Source organism: Wyeomyia smithii, chromosome 3, assembly GCF_029784165.1.
Source record: "Wyeomyia smithii strain HCP4-BCI-WySm-NY-G18 chromosome 3, ASM2978416v1, whole genome shotgun sequence".
NCBI classification, from domain to species: domain Eukaryota; kingdom Metazoa; phylum Arthropoda; class Insecta; order Diptera; family Culicidae; genus Wyeomyia; species Wyeomyia smithii.
The window spans coordinates 170,910,552-170,934,027 of NC_073696.1; the positions used below are offsets into that span (position 1 = coordinate 170,910,552).

Below are 23,476 nucleotides of genomic sequence, written 5' to 3' on the forward strand. Positions count from 1 at the left end.
ACATCACGTGTGTTACATACAATGCCACCGAGAGTATTTTCAGTAGCCAATACTAACACCGGCCTTAGGCCCTTGTCATGCTTGTGTTATGGATGTGCTTGGACGCGCGTAATCGTTTTCATTGTTAATATTATTCCTCACCGTGAAAAAAGACACTTTTGTCGGCCTTGTCGCATACTCAAGGCGAGGGCCTCACTCAGTTTCCCACCTACCCCTTCTCTAATGAAGCTGCATTCAATGCTCGAATTAGTGAACCTGTATATAGGCTGACTAGCTTGAATGAAGCAGCATGCGACTTGCGGAGAGTGTACAACGTTGTCAAATTTCAACGCTCTCCGTGTTTGTTCTCATTTCTTCAAGTTCACTGACAGGAGTGCACGGAATCAACACTAAGGCCGTTTACATACTGACGCGTTATGCGTTGCGGAGACGGTTCGCCATGCCGTGGGTTAATGTACAGCGCTAAGTAGAGTTGTACATTAACCCACGGCAAGGCGAACCGTCTCCGCAACGCAGGACACGCCAGTATGTGAACGGCCTAACACATCGGTCTTGCAAACCAAATCCACTGGCCACACGCGTACACGCTCCTCTGTATGTAGATACATAACAATATTATGTATTGATAAGTGCACTGCGCAGAGAGGTTTTTGGTTTGTCTTAAGCCTGTAGTACACTCTTTGACCCAGCGTCAAATATTTGTCACTTTTTGACAGATAAAAATTTGGTCAAAGATAATTATTTGTCACTCTCCAATTTTAACATGGGGCAAACACGGGCAAACAACAACCATGATGTCAAATAAATTTGACCATTATGTCAGGAGGTCAAATATTTGACCATTAGACAAAGAGTGTACTACAGGCTTTATGCCTCTCGTACTTATGGTAGAGTGGGTCACAAGTAGTTTTTCATTTTGTGCACTAGAAATGGTACACAGCGAGCAATACTAGTTGATGATTGATACTGTTTGATGGATTTTTTCTAGCTTTTGATTTTTGTTAGTTACTCTTGAAATTGGTATGAAGCCCCCACCAACAACACCTGGTGTAGTGCACGTAGTGCACAATAGGACGAGACGCCACTGATCCGTACACACGCTAAAGATACACACCAGGGTGGGACAAAAAATAATATTAGCTCCCATGCACTTTTCGTGTTCCTTATGGGTCCCATAACAACTCAATTACGTGAAATTTCGGTTTTCGAAAATTTTTTTTGATGCCAAATGACTGAAAAACGCATGAAACGTCGAGAATTGGTGTCACCTGAAATTTTTTTTTTTTTGCAAAAATTTACTCTCTTTTTTTTTCGTTTTTTTAATTGTGGAAGGCGGAGTTAATGTTTAGAATTTATCTTTGGAAATTGATCACTAGTCTCTCGAAATAGCTTGTATAATGATACACTATAACTAGCATCGAATACATTATGTTTTATTAGGGTGGTTCATTTATTCGACATAGGGTGGGGGGTCATTTGGCATCAAAAAAAATTTTCGAAAACCCAAATTTCACGTTCCTCCCCCTTGGGTGATTTGTCGGTTTTCAAAAAAGCCAAACTTCAATCGCTTTGCGCCACCCCATTTTAAGTCCGATTGAGCTGAAATTTTGCACAGGGTGGTTTTTCGAGCAGGTGAACATTTTGTATAGGGTTTTTTTTTTTTAAATTCAAGATGACCATTTTGGCTGGCACCCTAATCTGTATAGAGAAAGTTTTGAAAAAGTGGTTTTTCCCATATAAAATCGTATGGAAGCTTTAAAAATCGGGCGTTTCACCGATCGTTCTGAAAGGTTACACAGTTGTTATAGGACCCATAAGGAACATGAAAAGTGCATGGGAGCGAAAAAATAACACCATCGCTTTTTCTCCATATGACCGTGTCCCAGTCTAATATACACGTAATAGCTATAGTATGCTACACATGCCATATCTTACACACGCTATAGCTAGCCGTACACACGCAACAGCTCTAGTCATCGATACACATGGGTTAGCTATCATCCCTATCATCGCAAATGTCACAGCTATGCAGATGCAAATACGCTATATGTGCACACACGCTTTATGGCGGTAGCTTTCCTAGTGGCGGTGCTGACTCGTGCAGTTTCTGGCTGTATTCACCCAACGATATCTAAATTGGATTACCTCCGGTGTGGTCCAGCTCAGATCGAAGGGGAACCGAACTGAATGAAGAAATGCAGCTGCCCACTACCTCCGTCGCTGTTGCCTGATGCCACCGTGGTACCTGCTGAAGCTCACTTTCGCCACTGGAATCCGCCACCGCTGCTACTGCTAACCGCTGTCCATTATTCAGGACCGTTCTTGTGGCCTTCCACTTGTTAACTGATTACTGGTAGCACTGCCGTGAAACGCATATCAGTCCCATCTGCGGAATCATGGAACGGAGAAAACAGCGTTAAAAGAACCGAAATGTTCAATTCAATAAAATTCGTTCCGCTTCCAATATTGATATGTTTTCTTCTCAGATTGATGGATTTCAATGTTTTTGATACTTTTATTCCATAAAAAGACAATTCATAACAATTATAATGGAATAAATTATAGTGAAACTGATATGCGATTATTTTGTGCAAGAGCATGTGAAATACTTAATTTTTTATTAGTCCCAGTCTTCATGACCATGGATACTGAATCAGTTCGTTATTGGTCACAGTTATCGAAGTTGATTGTTTTCCTGGAGGTGAAGCATTTTGAAAGTGTGATAATATTGTTTTATCTTGTGCAAAATGTCCTCGTTAGATTGTGGAACGTGCTTTTTACGCGTATGCCGATAGCTTGAGGTTTGTGTCGATTTGATCTGGTTATTCATGATCACTTTTAATTTGTTTTTCGTTTTACTTAACATTAACAAAAAAGAATGAAGTGTTGTGGAAAAAAGCATTCAAGCTTTGAATACAAACATTACTTTCTATAATATTCGTTATGGGACTGGTATGCGTTTATTTTTCAGATGGGATAAACTGACCTGATCTTTTTTGCAAATTTTACAGAACAAACTATGTTGTTTTTCACATTTATTTTGAGGAGCGTTGGCGATTTTAACCGCTGATGGTCATAACTCGTAATCGACGAAAATGCAGACGGGACTGATATGCGTTTCACGACAGCGCAGGTTCTTATATAGTCCAAAGCAAAAAGCAAGCCAAAGGAAAGCGAGCTTGTGATTGGTTGAACGTGCACGACTTTTAACACAACTTTTAACTAGTTTAGTATTGAAAACATATTTTAATTACTATAAAACAATCTTGCGGAATTTTTTCAATTATCAAGCCATTTGTGTTTAAAATCTGTTCAGTGGTAGTAATAAAAGAAGTACTTTAAAACGGTGTTGAACCACCTGTTGCAGCTACCGAAAGCGAGCTCGTTACTAGTTGAAAGCTGCGAGACTGAACTGAAAATAGTGATTCTCAACTCAACATTTTACTGGTTTACTATCGAAAAGATATGCCAATTTCTGAATCACAAATTTGGTGCAACCTTCGTCATTCAATCAAAACATTGGTGATCAAGTTCGTTCAAAGGTAATCACTAGGAACAGTGCTAAATCGCGATTTCGCGGAAACCGCGAATTCCGCAAAATTCAGCATGGGCCGCGAAATTTACAGAAACCCGCGAAATGCCGCGAAAGTAATGAAAAATAGCAACGTTCTTTGCCAATCATCCAAAATTTCGATTTGAAACCTGCGAAATTCATGAAAACCAGCAACACGGACAAAGCTGAAGATTAATGGGCATCTCTATGGAAAAGGGAGGCCTTTCCCTACGCAACCAATAAAATGAATTTTGGCGATTGATAACCTTCATGATAGAATTTCAGAGTGAGTAGCCATAACATCGAAGTTGCAAGCTGAACTAAGTACAAGCAAGTATTATTTTATCAATCACCCGACAGTAAGATTGGTATTATAACTTTGACAGGTATTCGGATCGCAGACATTTTCTTGGACTATTGCGGTTGGAAAATAAATATTTAGCGTGTCCCGGAAAATCGGTAGATACGGCTTACGAATATAATTTGAATAATACGAGCCTGCCGACACCAAAATATGACTGAGGACGATTTGACATGTGGTCCCCGTGGTTCAGTGCTTAGCGATGTCGGTCGGCTAGCTCTCCCACACGGTTGTGATATCGGGTTCGATTCCCGATCAGGTCGAGGAACTTTCCGAACTGGAAATTTTCTCGACTCAGCACTGGGGCACGGTGTATCGTTGTACTTATCCTACAACATGCAAAATATGCCGAAAACAATATCGATAACGAATTCTCTCAACTAATCTAGTTGATCGAGCACGCATTAGCCCCCCAGGCTAGCGTGCGATATTGTTGACGATTTGACATATACCTATGTACTTTTAGTCAGTAATGCAAAAAAAAATAATTAATCGTACGGTTAAACGACAGTATATTAATTTTAACAAGCGAATTGTTTTTTGTTTTCGCCAAAAAATCACTTTATTTAGTATTTTTGGAGAAGAAGGTTGCCGCGAAATTACCGGGTATTTTGAATATTTTTCTTTTTGCCACGAATTTTCAATTTTTTTTACCGCGAATTACCACTGTCTCTAGTAATCACATAATAAGCTCTAGAAAAGCGTACATTTTCAAAATCCTTTGCACAGTAACACGCAACACTGTGATGTTATACTTTTGCTTGCCTGCTATCTGCCTTCATCCGCCACGTACAGAATAACTGCAATATGTACAATACGCAACCGACGAAAACAAGAGTCTTCCAAAACACAAAACTGTACGTATTAGGTATAGTGCTGCGTGTGGGAAAGCTCTATCGATCCGGTCCCGTCGGCTGCCAACATGAAATGAAATTAATATTTTGTGCATTCGCATAACGAACCAGAGACAGGAAGAAACTTTAAATAAAGGCGGAGTCTTACAACATAACTCTAAAAATATCAGGAACAGAAAGCGATCCGAGTAAAACAACAACAACAACTAATCGTTTACAAAGTCGGATCGGTTGTATCCGTTAGTGTTGACTGTGCTTGTGAAGAGAGGTGGTGATTGGTTGCTCGGTATGATCTAGACAATCGATATTATTTATCAATTTGTCAATAGTGTATCTCAAACAGTAGGTTATTTTTGTTACATAAATTTAACCGTAAAAGAATTTCTGATCAGTTGATGCCAAAACCTCGAAATTCTGAAAAGAAATGACTGATATATAAGCGCTCAAAACCTGACCACTTTTCCCTGGTTTTTCCTGGTTGAATTACTAGATTTTCAAATTCAGCCGCCTAACTTAGTCCAACGTCAAAAATAATTCTTAATTTTGAAACCTTTGATCCCGAGCATCGCAGGGAACGTTCAACTACTCACAAATAATGGCAATATCTCAGCCCCCCGATAAGATATCAAGGACCTTTTTTATGTAAATTTTAGTCATAAATCCCGCCTTCCAGTAAAAACTTCTGTTTTGAACTGAAAATTTTATTTGTATATGTTCAGGTTTTATCTAAAATTATGGGAAAAAATTTATTTAGCGGGCACTGTGCGTTAAATAACTGAATGCGATACTGAACCAAACCATGTAAAATATTCAAAAATAACCCTACAAAAATAAAAAAATATATGGAAATATATGGGAATCGAACAGAATTGCAAAAAGTGCAAAAGAGTGGTTTTGTAGCTTAAAAAAGTCATTTTTTCATAAAGCAACCTAAAAACGATTTATTAGAAAGTTGAAGTGTACTACAAAGATACTATAAATTATATTATCTTTCAATTTAGGGTTGAGCACCTTGACTTTTTCAACACCGTTTTTTTTTGGTACACTCTAATGTACAATCTATTCATTACAGTTAAAACTACGAAAAGAATTTATTTTTGATTATTTGAATTTAATTAATTCACCCTTGTTTACCCTTAATTTCGTATAAATCTGGTTCGGGGAAACTATTAGTAAATCTTATATTTCTATATACAGTGCCGTTTCGATTCTATCACAGTCAAAAAACACTTTCCGGTTAATCTAGCGAGACTGTGGATTCGAGAAAATAATGGAGGTTAGTATTTTTTGTTGAATAGTATTGAAATCTAACAAAAAATACTGATTCTTATCATTTCACCAAGTCCACAGTTTCGTTTGATTCACGGGAAGATGTTCTTTTGACCGTGATAAAATCGAAACAGCACTGTACTGCCGCTATTCGCATAACAGTCCTATGTTGAAGTCCTATGTTTTCTTATTTTTTTGCGGAAATGGGTCCATTTTGGCATACTCTACATGAGTAGTCATTAAAAGCGAGGTTGTGGGAATCAAACCTTACTTTTCTAATGGCTATTCTTGAAAATATTTACATAGGACTTGCAACTTTTACATAGGACTATTATGCGAATAGCGGCAGTGTATCAATATGTCATTATTCCAGATAACCAGTATGACTGGATTTGTCCGACAACTCAGTCGCGGGTTCGGTTGCTTATGGATTGGTCTTTGACAGCCTATAGCTTTAAAGTTTGTGGTTTGTGACAGTGCTTCTACCTGAACGTTAGCTCTCGTCTTTTTCTTGGCCTGAAATGACATTACAGGTAAAAAAAAGACCGCGCATCGCTACGAGAAAAAGTGAAAGATTTCTCTCTGCTACACTAGCTAAATAACCCAAGGTTTTGATGAGAAAGAAGCCCAAGATAGAATTTCTGTACGCTGCAATTAACAAATAATTTAGCCAATTTAGTCAAATTTTTTATACAACTCCATGCAACTTGCAACGACATTTTGCTACTACTGATGCACTGGTCGTACTCTGCGCTAGATCAATCTTTTACTGCAATAATCGTCTTTTTTTCTTCTGATGGTGGCAAGGCTCGCTGTCTAAATACATTTTTGATCAAACATGTCAAGCGAGTACTCGCCACCGCAATGTTTTTTCCTCAAACGTCTTTTGAAATTTTTGCTATAAATGAGAATCACGCACGTTGTGAGCGGAGAGTTTGGAAATTACTTATATCATTGATCTTGTAATAATATGTCTTAACACAAATAGTACGAAGTAGACAGAACTAGGCAAATAAACGTTGCCAAACGAATGACAGTGTGCATCGTGCGCATCTATTCGGTGCGCGAGTGTCAATTGATCGTCTGTTCTTTATGTAACAGGCGAAGGTTGTTCTACATTTACAAGCGAAAGCGTACTGCGACGCACACTAAAGGCCTAAACACAATGGATACGTTGCGGCGGCGTTTGCGGCAATTTGACAGTTAGCCCATACGTTTTCTGTCACATTAACGTCAACGCAACGCGAACGTATCCATTCTGTTTGGACCTTAAGGAAACGAAATCAAACGAAAGTGTTGATTGTTTACAAGCTTGTTTGTGTCTGACGTTAAAGTTACCTATCAGACTGGCCGTAGAGGCGAATACCACTTACTAACCGAGTTGATTAAAAATTGCATATTCCCATTGACATCTCGCAATGGATAGTCCCTAATGGAATAATGCTTGCAGATGCTGAGTTTCATACACCCGAAAAACTAGGCTTGCTTATTGGTGGAAACTATTTTTCGACATTCTCAAACCGAGTCTGATTCATCGAATGGATCGAAGCTGGTGTCATAGCTGAACCGCGTGTATTCAACGTGTTTCTCTAGTATTCACACACAACCGTCGAAGGCATCTAGTGAAAAATGCAATTCTGGCAAACGGAAGAGGTTCCTAACATTTAAAAAATGTCAATTGCCGAGATGGTATGCAAGGCACGTTCTCTTGCCACCCACCACCGTAATGAAACAGGAACATTTATTGTCTAGTTGCCATTCAAGGAAAACCTTCCCCAGCTGGCTGATTGTCGTTCTCTGGCCTTGAAGCGATTCGATTGATTCAAAAGCTTGAGCTGCAATCAACGTTGTCGAAGCCACAAAATCTGTCCGGGGGGGTTTGGGACTTTTAGAATTTACTTTAGCAGTCCGTCTGAAAAGTTTTGTCTTCTCGAAAGAAGTCCTAATGCAAAATTCCAGCTCTATCGTGCAGCAGCCTCTTTTCCAGAGGTACAGTCAAATAATTCCATTCCAATATACAGTCCTTCGATGCAACCTTCTGTTGCATAGTCTGAGGTAGTATATTTTTTCAACATTCCTTTGCTAGATTAAAGTGCTGATACTAGACACCTTGTTTTCCATGAAAGAAACAACGACAACCGCATGACAGCGCACTGAGGAGGCAATAAATAAACTATAGCGATAAAGTTTTCAAGCTTGACGTTTTTTTGGCCTTTTTCATATCAAAAAAGTTCTTTATGCCGAATATCTTAGGAATTGATGGATCGAAGAGTCAGTAGGTTTTCGAGTTCGAAAGTCGATTTTCCAATTTTTCTTTTGAAACCACCAGATCTCGAAGTTTCATGCATTGCTAAGACATTTCGTTCCGAAATAAGTTCGGTTTCATTTATTTCGTATATGTGAAACCCTTACCACTTTGAGGCTACACATTCCTAAGTTCCATTAAGCCGAAATTTTGCACGTGGACTATTTTTTGAAGAGACGAAGCATTCAACCCTACTGCTAAAAGAATGAGAAGCCCTAACATTGAAAAAAAAAAGTAAAGATGTAATGCTCTCTGGCTCCGGTGTTTCAAGTTCGCCCTTCGTGCCGTCTGTCTATCACTAACACTGAGCGGTAGTTGCAAGACACGTCGTATCGTGTTGCTATGCAAAAACCCCATCCGTGCAGCACGGTTCAGTGCACAATGGTTCAGAAACCAAATTTAGGGGGAAATTTGGGTCTAGAGCTCTATAGCAACATTTAAGAGAAAAACTTTCTTTTACAAAGTTGTTACATATGATCAAGCGCTTATTGAAAAATTATCAAAAACAAGGGTGACCAACATTTTAAATGCAAAAAGAATCTAACTTTTTTATCTTTGTAGATAGATAGAAGAAAAATTTGTTCTACAATGTTATAACTTCAATAATTTTAAGTAACTTTGTGCTTAGCCTAATATGATATCTCGAAGGTAAAAGTTTTCCAAACAGTTTGAAACAATCCCCATTCTTGAACTATCTCTAAACCTGCTCTTAAAACCTAATTGAAACTGATGTCTTTAAAAAAAACATGCCGGTAAAAGCAACAGTACCAGTAGAGTAAAGAACCGCAGGTCTCTCGTCGTCTATGATTGCAGCGGTACTCTTCTTTTCGTACATGCAGCGGTACTATTCGTATTGCAGTAATACAGTTTTGTTCGTACATTTCTATGCGTGTGCAATCGAGGAAAAACTGTAATGCTGCTGTTGATGGTGATTAAAAGTTTATCTCATAAATATGATTACTATAAATTACTGAACAAGAATTGTAAATTTTTGCAACGGATATTTATTTAATTTTATCTTCGATATTCACAAAACAATCGTGACCGGATGGTATCGAAAGAGTGAATTCCCAAATTTACAAATTTATAGAAAAGTAAGAGCCGGCGAATGCTTGTTAATTTTTGCTCCATTTACTAAGATTCATTCCGAATCTTTGTTCACATTTCAAAATTGTTGGATGATATATTATTATTATATTAAACTTTTCCATAATAAATGTTTATTAGCTGTCTTCGTAATACAGCGAATGTAGTTGTAGGCAAATGAAAAAAAATTGTCAAGCAAAAAACAAAAATGTAATTGTTGATTGCTACGATTTTTTGCTGGAACTTGTTAATAATTTTGTTTAACATTATCTTATCAATTAATGAACCTTTGTAAGGGCTTCCATATGATTTCGAAAGTAAGATCCATATTACAGATTTGATTTTATCAGAGTTAAATAAGACAAAACCATTCATTATGATAACGTAAGTATTATTGGATTTGATTTTTGAGGATATAGAGTTAATTCTGACTTTGACGCATTACGAAAAATTCTTGGTGTTTCTTCAACAAGCACGATATGCTTGTGCCTTGTCAAATACATGTTGTTTGCACACAAAAATACTACAGGCAAAATATCGCCAAACATAAACGATGTTCTTTCGAGTGTTGTTGAATATATTTTAAAAATTGATTTCCAGGGGAGGCTGAAAATAAAAACACGTACAGTCGCTGAGCAAACACATTGATTCTGTCTGCAGACTCTGTATATTTTGTAACAAAAAATCCCCTAATTACAGTGTTTAGTCCCAGGTCACCATTTCATACAACCCTAGGGCTGTATACCTTGTAGTATTATTTCAAGATTCATCTCAAAACTGTCTGAACGACTTTTAGAGCTTTTTAAGAGAAACAATTTGCAATGCTGACATCGTAAATATCTCAATTTTACTCAAAGTTATGAATATTTTTCATCACAATATATGCGTTTTTCATTTGTATGTCATTCTTTTTAGGGCAAACATAAAAAATATCTCTTGGTCTCATTTTGAAGGGCATGGAATTGTTAAAAAATGTGTTATTTTTCAAATTTGAGTAAATTCAATCTAAAAACAAGGCGAAAATTTTACTAATTTTATACATTATGCATATAAATGCACCCAGATTTATTTTTTGGTATTTTTTTTATAACTAGACGCAATTACCTTTAATTTGACCCAAAAAGATCGAAAATCGATCGACTGGTTCAAAAGTTATGAATTTTTTTAAATAAAATACATCGAATTTAGCCGTTTTTTATGTAACAACTTTGTAGTAGAAAGTTTTTCTCTAAAATGTTGCTATAGAGCTCTAGACCCAAATTTCCCCCTAAATTTGGTTTCTGGACCATTGTGCAGTGTTTACACCATGGCAGCATGCCGCACTGTGCAGTGCTGCGGCCGGCCAGTAATCCAGTGGATCCACTCGTGGTCACTGGCTACTACCTTGACCTTATATGAAGCTTTTCCGTTTGGCTCGCTGGCAACATATATCCAGCTTCTCCGTGAATAATTTTGGTGTGCTTGGAGCCTGAACTTTCTTAACACCGGTTTAACACTCCGAAAATATATACTTGCGAGAAATAACCAATGCTCTTGTCGACATAATTGCCCTACTACATGATCGAAACCAAGCTATATACATTTTAAAAAAGTGTTTGAAGGTGATTCTCTGTATACAAACATACTTTTTGGGACACCTTCTCATATTTGATATTTTTTTCACATTTTGATACGAAGTGCACGGAAGAAGTGTCCTCATGGAATTAGCGAAATTCCGAAATCCACGTCAATTCCAAAATCCACGTAAATTCTGAAATCCACGTAAAACAAAACCTCGCGATTTCTGAAATCCGGGTAAAAACTGCCTAAACTCGGATATTTGAGTAAAAATCGCGTTCCGGAATCCGTGTAAAAAAGACGCGTAAAACCGCATAAACAAGACTTTAGTGTGTTTTATGTTTTTGAGCGGATGTTAAATTGGCCAACCAGCCCCTCAGGTGAGGTAAATTGGTCATGGTGTGGGGTAAATTGACCACGCGAATTCTGAAAATATCTGAAGTTTTACATGGTTTCCTGATTTTCATGTATCAGATGGAAGAATGTAATTTTCTGAGCAAAACGTGATTTTTCAAAAATGTAAATTGTGCTTCGACTTTGAAATGAAGAATGAATACTGCTTAGAATGTGTTAAATGACAGTTCATCCATATACCGTATGGGCGAATTGTCATTTAACACATTTCGAGCAGTTTTTAAATCTTCATTTAAAAATCGAAGGACAACGATAAACATATTTTAAAAATCACGTTTTGTTTTGTTGTATAACTGCACCTCAGCTTGTCATTTAGTTTCTTTGGTTATTTGATCATATCACCCATATAATACGATTTTTAAATGCGAGATTTGAAAATATCCTCATTGACCAACTTACCCTGTAACCAACTAGCCCCGCCGATCTTACACAGAAAACTACTCAACTCATAAAGCCATTACTACGTGACTCAAATGATGACTGTGTTGAATGTAATTGACAAACTGTACTGCGATATTCGACGCAGATGATTTAATTCGTTACGAATGAAGTCCCGGTTAGTAAAAATTGGCACTGTGGGTGCCTAGCACATGAGCCTCAAACGTGATGATGCTTTAGACCAGTGCTTCCTAACCTTTTTAGCTCCGCGGCCCTTTTGCGAAGCACAAAGAGCTCCGCGGCTTCCTTTGTGTAACACAGAAAACTTCGCGGCCCCCCAAAATAATTTAAGACACCGGTTTTGCAATACGTGGCTGCGTTTTTCAGTCTCATGTCGTTCTCCAAGTCTATTTTGTTTTACGTCTTGGTCCTAATACGCTAAAGAGTCTATAGTTCCATAGAGATATATGGTAAAAAATTTAGGTGCCCGTCAAATTTATCAAGAGCTTCGCGACCCCCTTGCCGGCCGCGCTCGCCCGGTTGGAAACCAATGCTTTAGGCTGAATAACTGTTTATTCGGTCGATCATGAACACAAACGAAAAATGACATGTGAATGCCTGCAGAAGATTGTACGACGGACTTGAATGCCGAAGCGGTGGTCCTTTTGCGAAGGAACTTTGCAAGCCGCCCGTTGCAAATTCGTTCTGCTTTGAACCGTTCGTGTAAATTGAATATGCTGCAGATAAAAGTTGAAAGTGGGCGGGAGGATCGCACAAAAACGTCTTCTTTTTAGAAAAGGTTTATTCAAGGCATTGGAAACGACTGGATCTTGGCAAGGCTTTTACCAATAGAGAAACAACGGGCAAGACGGTTACCCTAAGGAAACCATTCATTATTCTGCTCAAAACACAATATTTCAACTAACGATATTCATAAATCCAACGTTGACTAATGCTTTTCATAAAATAATAATGCAAACCTTTCCTTTTCGCTATTTCACAACGTGCATATGAAACGAACCGGCTGTGCTGGTGAGACGGACCTATGAAAGACTCGAGCAAATTGCTTTTCTATACGGGACGACGCAGTGCGCAAAAAAGCACGTGTTTAAACCTTACCGTCTGCTGCGCAGATGGAATCATTCACATGATTTACATGTAGTATTTTTAATGGTTTTGTCAGCATATCTAATGCTGATTTTTATTTCAAATGAGAGCTTATGACTTTGGGTCGCATTTCACATGCTAAGAACGCTTAAATAAAGAATAATAGAGGTACTACCGTCGGTTTCTCAGACTGCCTATTTGGGCCGCACAACAACTGACCGTCTTGCCCAAAAGGCAAACAATTTTTTGGATCACTCCGATTTTCGAAAAAGTAACATTTTCACTAAACTATCTTCACCACCATGTTTGAAATATTCCTAACTATTCCTATGTCATTAAAAACTACCGTTTTCTGAAGTTTCACAGCAGCAGAAGCCTAAATTCGACACTGCGAAAACTACATCACATTGCTTTGCTGTTGAGAGTGAACTTAGTTTGATTATTTCTCAAATAACTCAAGGTTTTTTTTTTTCAAGTATGAATTTTGCGAGAATAATCACATTCCAATGATATCATATGATTCTAATCAATTTTTAACACTCAAAAAAATTTGTCCGTTGTTAATAAAAATGTGAATTCACATAATGAAAGTAAACGTATTGACTTTCTCCTAACGATCACTGGCTAATTAAAAGGTAGAAAAGTGATCCAAATGGCTGAATTTCATGTACTACTCGACTCAGTTCGAAGAATCGAGCACTTTCTGTATGTATAGGTGTACATGAGTGTGTGGGTGTGGGTGTGTTAGTGTGTATGTGCACCTTTTTTTTCGCACTCGCTTTTCTCAGAGATGGTCTTACTAATTCTTCCTATCTTGGTGTCAAATGAAGGGTCTGTTTGCCGCTTAGGTTGCTTTTGAATTTTATTGTAATCAAACTTTCAGTTTTGGCTCTGCGGAAAAATGTGAAAATCGCTTCTATATCTCAGAAGGTATGAACATAGTTGAATTCAAATTGATGGGCTTTAAAACCCTTAAACAATGAATTTCATAATGTTTAAACATGTGGTTTAAAAGTTATAGAAGAAACGTAACCCGGAGACTGTTTAAAACTATAGCTGCGATCAAAGTATGTGGCCTCAACATCATTTAAATTTGATATTGTACTGTTTCAATGTTTGCGGCCTTGCTCGGGATTGAAGTTGAAACTAAAAGTCATTTCTATCATTTCACTTTTTCTCTAGCACAAATATTAAGTTTAATTTCATATACTATACCTAAATTATTTTATTTTTTTTTTATTATTTACTCCCGGTTTGCGGGCCCGGGATAATGTTCCTAAAAAACATTGGGTAATGTTTGCCCCTTAAGGTTGTTTTCCAGAAATCGGAAGCTACTATGTATCTAAAAAATAAAATGGCGTCCTGTGTTGATTGCTGGCCTCTGGGTGTAACGCTTCCGCAATACTCATAATAGATGATATTTAATCATCTCAAGTTGTTTTTCAGAAACTGAACTACTGAACTAACTATTGAAATACCCGGATTAGGCAAAATTTGGCCATTTTAGGATGTATTCCGGAAACCAGAAGTAGTCATCTGAATTTTTCGCGTGATGTATTTGAAACATATTTATTTCATGGTATTTGCATATGTATATTTTAATGTATGCTCATATGTGTTTGAATGTTAGGTTTTGAATGTTCGGTATAGTTGTGCTGTTGGCTATCCGAAATCCGAAATTCCTTATTTAGAGTGAAAAATGAAACCAGCAGAAATTTTCAAGGAGTGTTTTTTCTCTTAAATCGTGTAAATCTATTTTAACACATAATAAGTTTGAATGAGTAAGGCTGGGTCTCACCGCTAGGTGGATTAATTTGGTTTTTTTGTTCACACAATATTTATTTGACACGGCACAATACAAATTAATGTTTTACGGAGTTAATTAAAAGTATCAATCTATTGTTAAAGTTTTTAAAAATATAAATATATTGAACCTCCTCCTGATAATTTTCAATAATTGTTTCAATATTGCACATTTCGCCCAATTATGGAAAAATGCCAAAAATACTCCAATTTCAAAGACGGATAAGAGGATGCTGAGGTTTCATGTTGTTGACCATTCGGGTTGCTTTTTCAATAAGTTAAATGTTCGAGAGAATTATTCTTAAAAACATAATGTCGCGCATCTACGACAATTCAATTTTTCCAACGACTTTTTACCCGTCAACATTCAAGTTTATTAAAGGCAGACAATGTGTTCGGCTGGAAAAGCGAACTGAAGTACGCAACAGTAGTTTAATTGGTCAAAACACCCTGTCGGAGATAAGGAGATTTCGGGTTCAAGTCTGGATGCGGTATAGTTTTCCAAGTCTGTATCATGTTTTCAGTTCGCTTATTTTTCGCTTTCTAAGCTGTACACACTGTCTGCCTGAAATGAAATCAAAAAGAAATGTATTGCTTTTCTCCACTGTTTCTGTTAAAATTCAAGATTTTTTTTTTATTAAGAAAAAATACAACTCTTGAATTTATTTAATTTTTTTTCATTCAGAACTTTTTAGTCATTTTTTTTTTACTTTGTTTATTTGTTGCAAGTCATCATTAGTTTCCTACATTTCATTCTCGAATAGTTTTTCAGTACAGCCAATGTTTTCTGAGCTACAATGCTTCGAATACAACCTATGCCAAACTGCTTACCAAAAGGTTTTTCAGAGAACTACTCTTGATACATACAGGATTGGACAAGACAACCACACTTTTTGCTTTTACTATAATATTGAGTTAAAATTGCAAGAATTTACCTTCCACGCCGACCGGCTTTGAGCATTATCATGCTCATCGACAGGACGAGCCCGGATCTCCAACTGATAACGAAGATTTTTGCTGCAGCTTCCGTTTCTCAGAGAGATACGAAACCCTATATCTCCTTCTAGCCAAACTAAAGAGAGTCAATATGATCGGCGCGTCGTCTTCATTCATCAGAGATTTCTCCAGATTCACAATGTACGATGATTCCCATGCATTAAGCAGGGAAATTTAAATTTAATTTTAAATTTAAATTTTTTAAATTTATCGGTTTGCTATGCCAAACACATTATGCAAAATTTTAATGGAATTGAAATTAAAAAAAGTTGGTGTATTTTCAGTTCATTTGGCATGGATTTGCACCAGGCCGATGAAAAGCACATCCCTGTCACGAACGTCATCCCCATACATTTCGCTTGAAGCCGTTTTTCTCTGGCTCTCTGGCTCGATTATACGTCAAAAGGCTGTCAGTGCTTGCGAAACAGCCGATTAAGCACCGTCCATGCGAGATCAACTGTTGCTGCAAGTGGTGTGAAGAAATGCAGAAAGCGAAACACGATTGTTTTGTTTTGAACGTTTTATGGATTTTGTGCAGGACATAAATGGTCACGTTCAAACATGTTTCAACACGTTCCGGCTATCCCTACATTCAATAGAGTTAGAAGCACGCAAAAAATCGGTACAGTAACACATGCGGCACAATGAAAGGAGCTTATGACCATATTTCCAACCGTAGCGCCATCATCATCGGTGGCGGCTTCAGGAAACTGTTGCCATGACATCCGTCTGATGAAAAGACGCCATTTTTATATGACCGAAAAATAACAAGCAAAATATTGGAACCACGGTGGGTTCGAAATGAAAATGGAGCCACAAAAAAGTCACATGATTTGCACACTCAATTTTTTGCCAGGTCTCGGTAATTTACTGCCGAGAACGGCACCACTGAGTGCTCGGTTAAAAAAAATTACAGTCGTCACATTTTTTCCCCTTGGTTCAACCTAACTGAAATTTCGGCAAAAAAAAATTCCCAGTCGAAATTTAGTTAGGTGAGCCGAGATTCACGAAAAAATGTGACAGCTTTCATTATTTGTTTAACCGAGCACTCAGTGGTGCCGTTCTCGGCAAAAAAATACCGAGACCCGGCATAAAATTTTAAGTGTGTGCTTTTTAGAGGCAATTCGCCAATATATTTTTGCGATCGACCCCAAATAAGAAAAAGAAAATTGGCTCTATCAATGCTTTCTTATAGACCATTTTACGAACTGACAGGTGTCACGGATCCTGCTGATATTGATGTTGCTTTTACGTGCGTTGTTTCAGTGGTTCCGAGCTTTCTGTCAAAATTTCATTCATGAATTGAGTTCAGAAACGTCTCGTAAAATGGTCTATAGTAGGCACTTGTTTTGATTGTATTAAGCGCTTATAGAACACAGATACAGGGGCGGACGAAGATTGATTTGAGCTGCAGGCGAAAACTTATTTTCGCGCCCCCCTTCATTTTTTCGTCTAGTCAGGTTTTTTACGCGGAAGATACGTACCTCGTGAAAAAAGCGTGTAAAAAAACCACGTTAATTAAAAAATCCGCTAAAGTAAACCACCAAGAAAGGTTTTAGAAAAAATCCGACACGCTCTACGACCAGTATTTAAAAGTGTTAACTCAAAAACCCGTGAATTTTTTTTTTTTGAATTAGTGCGGTATCGCGTAAAAAAAACGCGTTAATTCGAAAATCCGCGTAAAAAACATCGTAAAAAAATCCGCGTTAAAAAACCTGGCTGTAGGGTAAGGAACGGCTTAAGCAGCGGCGCCTATTTTAATCAGTCGAAGAAAACAGGCCTCAAACTCCTGCATTTTGATCAATATCGACAATTTCAATGATAGAAACGAAAACTTTGTCTAGCTGTCTTACGAATATAAGAAATACCGTTAAGCACAAAGAAATCTATGAACAAACATCATTCGAAGCAAATCGGCCTATATTGCAGCCATTCAAGAGCCACTTCTGGTGCTAAAAAAACGCCTGCAAAACAGATGGAAACTGCTTAAAATAGGTTCGGGGTGATTGGAATAGTGTCTCTCGATTGGTAACTTTAATTGATTATTGTTAAAGTTTGCTAACTTAGTTTTACAATCTGAAAACAAGTTCTGACAGAGAAAAAGATAGAGAAAAGATTGATATACTACTGTTTGAATTTCACCCAACACGTTTTGAGTATTTCGTCTCAATACACAGGTGGTTCCTAACGCTGGTTAGAATATGTTTCCTATACTACATCAATAGTTATGTTCGACATCGGACCTAAATTCCAGAGAGTCCAGTCCGAAGTTTATCCGGCTTCAATGTCCGATTTAATTCCGGACCAGAACGGAGCTATCTGGAGCGGGTAATGTCTCCGGAATCCGGAAAAGTCCGGTTAAAAATCAAACTCGACGTGATTTAAATCACAAGCAGCAGACATACAGGCTTCTTCATTTGCATTTCTATGAAAGTGCGTAACTTGAATCCTAGTAACATATTTTAAAGCAAATAGGTATCTATTAGGGTGGCAATGACTGTATGGAAAAAACTTCCTCATCGAATTTCAAAAACCGTATGTATATTTTGTTTATCGGCCTAAAAAACCATCTATACAAAATTCCAGTTTAATCGGACATGATTTAGGAGTGCATCAAAGCGCTCAAAGTTGTGATTTTTCAACCCTCGAAAATTTACCAAGGGAGGAGGAGTACATGAAATTGGGAAAATCGAAACTTTTTTATCGATGCCAAAAGTCTTAAAAATACTTAAAACGTAGAGATCTAGTGTTATCTCGAAAAAATATATTTGGTCAAAAATCGACCTTCTGGAACTTAGCCGTTTTTTGGGCAACCGAGGGCTTAATATGGAATATTGTAAAACTGGCTTCTGGTGATTTGCAGAACGTTTCAAACCAGATGTGAATTATTTTAATGTTCATTAGGTATCTTAAACTTGTTTTCCGTTAGGGTGGCTTGTAGCTAACCAAAATAAAAATGTAACCAATCGGAGTACAGCGTGCTAGAAAGTAATTTTCGTTTCTAAATTTTTCACATTATTGAGCTTCGCTATAGTTTAGAAAGCTAATCAATTAAATTTTATTGAATATATCTTTTGTTCTTAAACTTATATAAAATATCATAGTGTCCTAATAATTTATAAAAGCGCAAATTATGTTTTTATTTGTCTTTTTAATTTTTTGGTTGGAATGATAAAATATGTAATGTTTGTGTCAATCAGCAAGTAAGACAGAAATCTAATAATGACAAACCACGACAGTCTGAAATTTTGGGTATTTCCTAGAACGCCGACAAGCTCATACCAACATGATATTAACTGTAATCAATTTTGAATATCACCAGAGCTGGCATGTTGACTATTGGCATTTCATCGGCATCGGTTATTTATAATTGGATTTTTTTTTTCTATTTTAAATATGATTTTCTTTTCACTACTTTTAAATCACGTGTTTAATCATTATAATTCATCAGTTAACCCTTAACTAGTCCGTTCATCTGATATCAATATTGTTCAAATCGGTCGTGTAGTTTCTGAGACCATGAAATTTCGTGATTTTCACATTTTGATACATTACAGACGAAGTTACAGTCCGATCCCAGTAAAATTCAATAGGGTGTTATGAGGCAGCTAGACCTTTCATTTTGCACTAATTTTGTGGAAATCAAGTCAGGCATCTCTGAGAAAAGTGAATGAGTTCAAGTAGTCTTCGTAATATGTTTCTTTTCAAAGCTGGGTTTCACATTTTTAAACATAATAGGCAAAGTAATGGTCCGATTGCAAAACAAATCAATAGGGTCTTATGGGGCAACTAGACCTTCCATATGACACTGATTTTATGAAAATTTGGTTAGTCATCTCTGCGAAACATGAGTGAGATTAAACAGTCTTCAGAACACGTTTCTTTCCATAACTTTTGAACCACAAGTTCAATCTTTAAAAAAATCAAAAACCCTTATTTTCAGAGACCCAGTTCATTTGAAACCAATTTTGTTCAAAACGGTTCTGTAGTTTCTGTGATAATGATGTTTCATGATTTTTAGATTTGATGCATAACCTCTAAACTAAAAATCCGATCGCAATAAAATTTTATAGGGTCTTATGGGAAAACAAGACCTTCCATTTGAAATAAATTTCATGAAAATCGGTCCAGGCGGTCTGAGGAAAGTGAGTGAGAATAAAAAGTTGCACATACACACACATACAGAAAATGCTCAGCTCGTCGAACTGAGTCTATGCCATTCTGCCTCTCGGAGCACTTTTATACTTTCGGTTTTGCCAGTGATTGCTATACCTTTCTATGAGAAAGGCAAAAACGAATTTTCATTTGATTTATAATCAATGTTTAAAAAAAATCAAAAGTACATATTCAGTGGTTGAGAAACGTAAAAAAGCAAAGCCTTGGTGCTACATTCCGTATCGGAACTCGACCTTCTGTTTATTATACACAGACTTCGCAGGTTGAGAAACGTGTTACTCTAAATTTGACAAAAACAACACTGAAAGAAGTCAAGTAAAATTTTACAACAAAACTGGTTTTGCATTGTTTTAATTCAATCAAACTGTTTCTAACATGCATAATAGCCTTTATGATTTATTTTAATTAAAATAACGCTTGCTCGAAAAAATTGACAATTTTCGTTCCTAAACTTTGGTCGGACCGGAACGGAGCCTAATAGCACCGGATTTAAAACAGACCGGGACGAGCTCAATCCTATTCTCGACCGAACTGGACGTAATCCGCACGCAAATTTCCGTTCCAATTTCGCACATACAGTCAGTTTTTCTTATACGCGGTTTTTATGAGGTTTTTTGCGCGGATTTTTGAATTAGCGCGATTGTTTTTACGCCGATTTTCGAATTAACGCGGTTTTTTTACGCGCCTGCTTCGCCTTAATCCGCCCCTGCACAGAGATAATCAATTTCTTTACTTGTACTGTCTCATCAGGCAGAAATGCCTTTCGGTAGCCTTTTGGCTGATTTACTCGGATTTAGTGTGGAACTTCTAACGCGCTTTGCCAGTTATTCAATAAAAGAAAAAAGAATCAGTTTTGAACAGAATTTTCTTTCTCAGGTTATAGTCGAAAAAGCTCCAAAGGCTCGAATTGGTGATTTAGATAAAAAGAAGTATCTGGTACCATCCGATCTTACTGTTGGTCAATTCTATTTCTTGATCCGCAAGCGCATTCATCTACGGCCAGAAGATGCTTTGTTCTTTTTTGTGAATAATGTGATTCCACCGACTTCTGCTACAATGGGGTCTCTCTACCAGGTAAGACATGCTGTTTTGGGAAATTTCGCGAAATTCAACATTTATTTTGTAGGAACACCACGAAGAAGATTATTTCTTATACATTGCCTATTCGGATGAAAACGTTTATGGATCAAATTAAGACGGATTACTGACGGATTGCTGTGTAGATGTATTTTTTTCTTTAACATTCATTATTTCAAATCTACAATTGTTGGGTCATTTACATAATATCAAAAATCGATTGCACTGTACCGCTGGAATATGATAAGGATATAAATAAATAGGGGTCATCACGTATTCTCGTATACAAATACCCAGTCGTAAACTGTGTATCCTCAAATTACTCGTCAATGGAGGTAAGTATTTTTATGTCTGGTATTTTGATACGCGCTTTACATGAATACCCTAAATATATTTAAAACAGTCTCTTAAGTGTAATATTCTGAATTTGTATAGCTGTTCTAAAATTAGATGAATCATAAAATTAATACGGTTTGTTCGATCGGTGTGTCGTTTTCAGCAAAGTTGTAAATAATAAAGTTGACTTTCCGAAAAAAAATATATCAGCGAAGAACATTTATTTTCTGAGAAAAAAGATAAATAAATATGTATCAAAAAGTTTATTTTTTATTAATCTCTTTATGAAAACTACAGGGGTTGGCTAAACATTGATAATTGTTTGATCATGAAGAAATAAAAAAAAAGTTTCGTCAAACGGGGCGACTTGCAACACTTTTCAGTTTTTATTCATCATAATTTGTTAACGAAAGATACCCTGAGCTTGGTGGTTGAGCTCCTATGTTGGTTTCTTATAGGTTTACGGAATCCTTATTTCAAATTTGTTTTCGCGGTGTAGTTACACCGTTCCGGACCATACTTTGCAGCTTAAAAAAAACATTTTCAGTGTAGTTGCATTGGTATACGTATAATAGGGATAGCTGTCAATTTGTTTTGTTTTGGTCATTATCGCCATCGTCATTTTATCATCTCGCAAATGTGCTGAAAAACAAAATACCTGACACTTTACCACGTGAAACGAGAACCAAAACAAACCAGTTTGGACACATCCCGAATAACACACGTTGGTATAGACAGGGGGAATCTATCTGTCAAATATCGTGTAACCGTGACCAGCATATTTGGCAACAAGGCGTCCGGTTGTTTTGGTTTGTGTCGTTTTGATTGAAGTAAAATTTAGTAGAATTGTAACGTTCTTTTTTAACAAAACTCTAAAAATCGCGGAAAACTTTTATTCATACTGCGTTGCGTAGTGAAATTTGGTGGCAGCAGCTGCAATTAGCTGAAAATCATGAAGTTTCCTCACCACACAGGAAATCTTTCAAACGTCATGGACCAACAAACTTCATGGACCAGAGTTGATCTGCGATAACGCACACATATATGAATTTTGACAGCAGTAAATTCCCCCTGGGTATAGAATAGTTGACGTTACCTATTCCATGACATCAATATCACCAGAAAAGCGCAAAACATGAAGGCTAGTAGAACAAGTACCGATAACTGCATGAAAGCAAGCCAACTTGATATAATTAAGTGGCAAAACACAAATGTGTTGTGTCTGCGCAGTGCAACTAGATCGACAATTCTCGCCAAACATGTGAAAAGGGCCCATGTACCATATGTAAACAAGCCAAATTTTCTCGTTTTTTGATCAATACAAGCGAAATCTGCTCTTACCAATAAGATTTATTGATAAAAGAATTTACTCTTAATCAAACAATCTTATTTGTACGAGTAGACTAAGCTTGTATTCATTGAAAAACGTGAAATTGTGGCTTGTTTACATATGGCACTTGGGCCCTTTTCACATGTTCAGCGAGAATTGCTTTTATCAGTGGCAGTTTTAATTGATTATGATGACAAAAAATAATATTCAATTTTTCAAAAAGAGTTGTTTCTTTCCCTTGAATATTGAAATTGTTTTCGCATAGTTTCTACGTTATCTGGATATAAAATCTAACAAAACTAGAAAACGTTGTTAGATATACAATAACAAAAAACTGAAGTGATATCGGTTACACTGTAAGCGTTGTGTTCATCTTTGATGGCGCGTTTCGACCCGCTTCGAATAATTATAGAAATCGTTCATATAATTTAAATATTAATTTGATCAAGTAATTTTAAGTTTTCCATTGCGCTTGTAGTACACTTATATGACTACTTTAGTTGTTACTTATTTTCTAACATGTTTTGTGTGTTACTTGGGATGCCTGTGAATATAACTTCCTACAGTACACTCTGCTTTTTTCGGGTGTAATTCAGGACATAAAAAGTGTAGTCAGAGACAGAAAAAGTGTAGTCCGGAAAGTGAAAAAAAAATACATTTACGGGATGAAGAGTGTAGTCCGAGTGTAGCTGCCCCACGAAAACGAGTTCGACATAAGATTGAGTCACAAAGCTATAGTATGAGAGTTTTGACAGCCCAAGGGCGCATGCTCCCGGGTGGCAGATGGGAGCTAAGGGAGATGATGAGAGTCAGATACCTGTATTGTAGTCTTTCCTACTCTGATCTCGGCAATCTCCTATGTGAGAAAGTTTCT

General features: G+C 36.9%; 1 protein-coding gene across 1 annotated transcript in view; it reads left to right on the forward strand.

Moving 5' to 3' along the window:
- LOC129730800 (gamma-aminobutyric acid receptor-associated protein) overlaps positions 1-21,476 on the forward strand; it is a 28,968-nt gene extending 7,492 nt beyond the window's left edge. The window contains exons 2-3 of the mRNA XM_055690375.1: positions 20,736-20,933; positions 20,986-21,476. Coding sequence (XP_055546350.1) covers positions 20,736-20,933; positions 20,986-21,054 — 267 coding nt within the window. The 3' untranslated portion in view covers positions 21,055-21,476. The remainder of the gene's footprint in view (positions 1-20,735; positions 20,934-20,985) is intronic.
- Positions 21,477-23,476: the final 2,000 nt, after the last annotated feature.